At 40.6% G+C, this 2,764-nt stretch overlaps 1 protein-coding gene across 2 annotated transcripts; it reads left to right on the top strand.

Moving 5' to 3' along the window:
* The first annotated feature begins 359 nt into the window (after positions 1-359).
* LOC109096105 (heart- and neural crest derivatives-expressed protein 2) lies at positions 360-2,339 on the top strand. Of its 2 annotated transcripts, XM_042716532.1 has the most exons (3): positions 360-601; positions 744-1,400; positions 1,701-2,339. In XM_042716532.1, exons 2-3 carry the CDS (start codon positions 873-875, stop codon positions 1,797-1,799), a joined length of 627 nt encoding a protein of 208 aa, XP_042572466.1. In that variant the 5' UTR covers positions 360-601; positions 744-872; the 3' UTR covers positions 1,800-2,339. The 2 variants fall into 2 exon arrangements, with proteins under 2 accessions (XP_042572466.1, XP_018965325.2); XM_019109780.2 differs by having other exon boundaries at positions 360-1,400.
* The last annotated feature ends 425 nt before the right edge of the window (positions 2,340-2,764 follow it).

Raw genomic sequence — 2,764 nt, 5'->3', positions numbered from 1 at the left:
AATGTACGAAAGACTGGATGTATCGTGGCACGCACACATAATATACATTTAAAATTAATGTAAAAATATATAGGCTATAAATGCCATTGGCACACACACGCACGCAAGCGCGCGCACGCGAACACACGTACACGCATAAAATTTCAAATATACATGGAATGGCAGCATACGTTACCAGTCCCTTTTGCATGTATTTCACATTTATTTTATACATGTTGTATGTATAGAACATGTATAGAGTGGGCTATCTTTGCAAGGGTTCGTGCAATTTGGGAGCGTAAACACCCTAACGACATGTCCCTCCTCCTCTACAACGTTATTGGCTGAGAACAGTTTTGACGACATATATGAACCCAAGCAGCTCAAAAGATGTAGCTGACATGGAGATCAAACGGCGGAATTCGCCCGCTTCCACCGAGTGAATCAGGCTGCGAGTTGCGTGCACGACTGGGATTGGAAATTTTTCCATCCAATGCTCCACCTCATTGATTCCATAACGGGTTTGAAATTCAGAAAAAGGGGTCTGAACACAGCTAAAACATTAATAACTATTAGCAATGGGACTTTCTCATGATGGATATTTGCAGTGGAGAATATAAGTGTAAGTAAATGATTTTTCACTAATAACTCAAGTGCAGTTACAGCTGAAGCCTGTTTTGTTCGTCTGTTAATGATCTGCAAGAAATTCAGCGGTATCTTTGTTATGGACAAATAAGCAGGACTGCATTTTTACTTTCTGCTAGAAAGCAACAAATGAATACTTTTTATGGGGAGACAACCAGTGTGTAAATCGTCAAATCAACGTACGCACAATCTGAGAGCCAAAGCGTACTCCGTCTGTGGTTCGCCTTAGGGTACACAAGTCTGTCGCCATGAGTTTAGTTGGAGGGTTTCCCCACCACCCGGTGATGCATCATGACGGCTATTCCTTCGCTGCCGCAGCTGCTGCCAGTCGCTGTCATGAAGAACCCCCCTATTTTCATGGGTGGCTTATCAGCCATCCGGAGATGTCTCCTCCAGACTACAGCATGGCACCCTCCTACAGCCCCGAATACTCGGCGGGAGCCCCCGGGCTCGAACACTCGCACTACGGAGGAGTACCGGGGGCCGGCGCCGTTGGAATGGGACCCCGACCAGTGAAACGTAGACCCACGGCAAACCGAAAGGAGAGGCGCAGGACTCAGAGCATCAACAGCGCCTTTGCAGAACTTAGGGAATGCATTCCCAACGTTCCCGCGGATACGAAGCTGTCCAAAATCAAAACCCTCCGTTTGGCTACCAGTTACATTGCTTACCTTATGGACATTCTGGACAAAGACGAACAGAACGGGGAAGCTGAGGCCTTCAAAGCGGAATTCAAAAAGACAGACGCCAAAGAAGAAAGGCGAAAGAAAGAAATGGTAAGGTCTTAAATAAAGTGAATAGATCTCCATAAACGTAAAAAAGTATTGTCATATATTAGACTTACATATAACTTGCTTTGACTTTGATAAAGGCTCAAAAGTATTGTGTGGACAACTTTGTTTTGTGAACGCTGCTGTGCCTGTATCTTTGTTGTATAAGTTATTGTATAAGTTTAATTTAATACATTTGCTGTCTTTACCGTGACCAGTACGTTGATAAAATTTGGTAGCCTGTTGTATAATATCTATACAAATAATCTCTTTTGTGTGTGTGTGTGTTTATTTATTTTTTTACAGAACGACGTTTTGAAAAATTCAGGGAGCAGCAATGACAAGAAAACTAAAGGGAGAACTGGTTGGCCGCAGCATGTGTGGGCACTGGAACTGAAACAATGAGACTAATGCAAAAGACACGAAATGAGGCCCTCTGAACTCATTTTTAGTTGTTCTCTCACTTTATTTAATGGAATATTTATGTGCAATTTCCCGCTACGGACAGTGGATATTTGAGGAAAAACCATTCCATTTTAGAAGGAGGATACTCTCTTGGTAAGACATTGTGTGTTGCTGTCTGATATTGGTTTATTATTGTTTGTTTTCTTGTCCCATTGTGAATCAAAATGAGATATCTGCCACTAAGGAGTACACGTGAAGTTCTGTCTCATTCTGTCTCTCTATCACTTTCAGTATCTATCTTTGTCTCTCTCTTCTTTAATTATGAGGAAGGTTGGTCGATGTTATGATATAGTAAATGTTTTATTTGAAAATGTCATGAAGTGTTATAATGTTATTTTGTGGTCGTACAATGCTGGTGTCTGAAACAACTGTCGAGTACACCCAGTGCACTTCCGTCCAGAGACACAAAATTTAAATAATATTGGAGATGTAAACAATGTAATTAATTCAATAAACCACTGTGTTTTTAACAACCTTAAACCTTTTGTTGTATTGAAATGTAATTTAACATAAAGATGACACTTGGTAAATTGCACACTAAATAATTATTCACAGAAGATAAGTGCTGTTCGTAAGGAGAACATAGACTACAGTATAGAAATTAATTATACGTTTCAGGGCCTAGAGAGACTGTTGAATATATTTTCAGTTATACTTACATAGACTTGACAGTCAAATCAAACAGCACTCACGCGATGTATACCCAGCTCCTCGAGCACAAACAGAATGATTCAGGCAGCCCAAACTGTCCTGCTTTGAGACATATTGGCTTTTAAAATGTAATCTAAAGTTCTGAAGACAAATGTTTACATTTGACAAAACTGCTGTAGGGTCGAGAACGTGGCTGTTGTGAACAGTTTGTCAATTTATGCTTGCGACACTAAATAGGCTACTAAAAATAGTTA

Source organism: Cyprinus carpio, chromosome B1 (assembly GCF_018340385.1).
Source record: "Cyprinus carpio isolate SPL01 chromosome B1, ASM1834038v1, whole genome shotgun sequence".
In the NCBI taxonomy this organism is placed as follows: Eukaryota; Metazoa; Chordata; class Actinopteri; order Cypriniformes; family Cyprinidae; genus Cyprinus; species Cyprinus carpio.
This window is presented reverse-complemented; position numbering and strand designations above follow the sequence as displayed.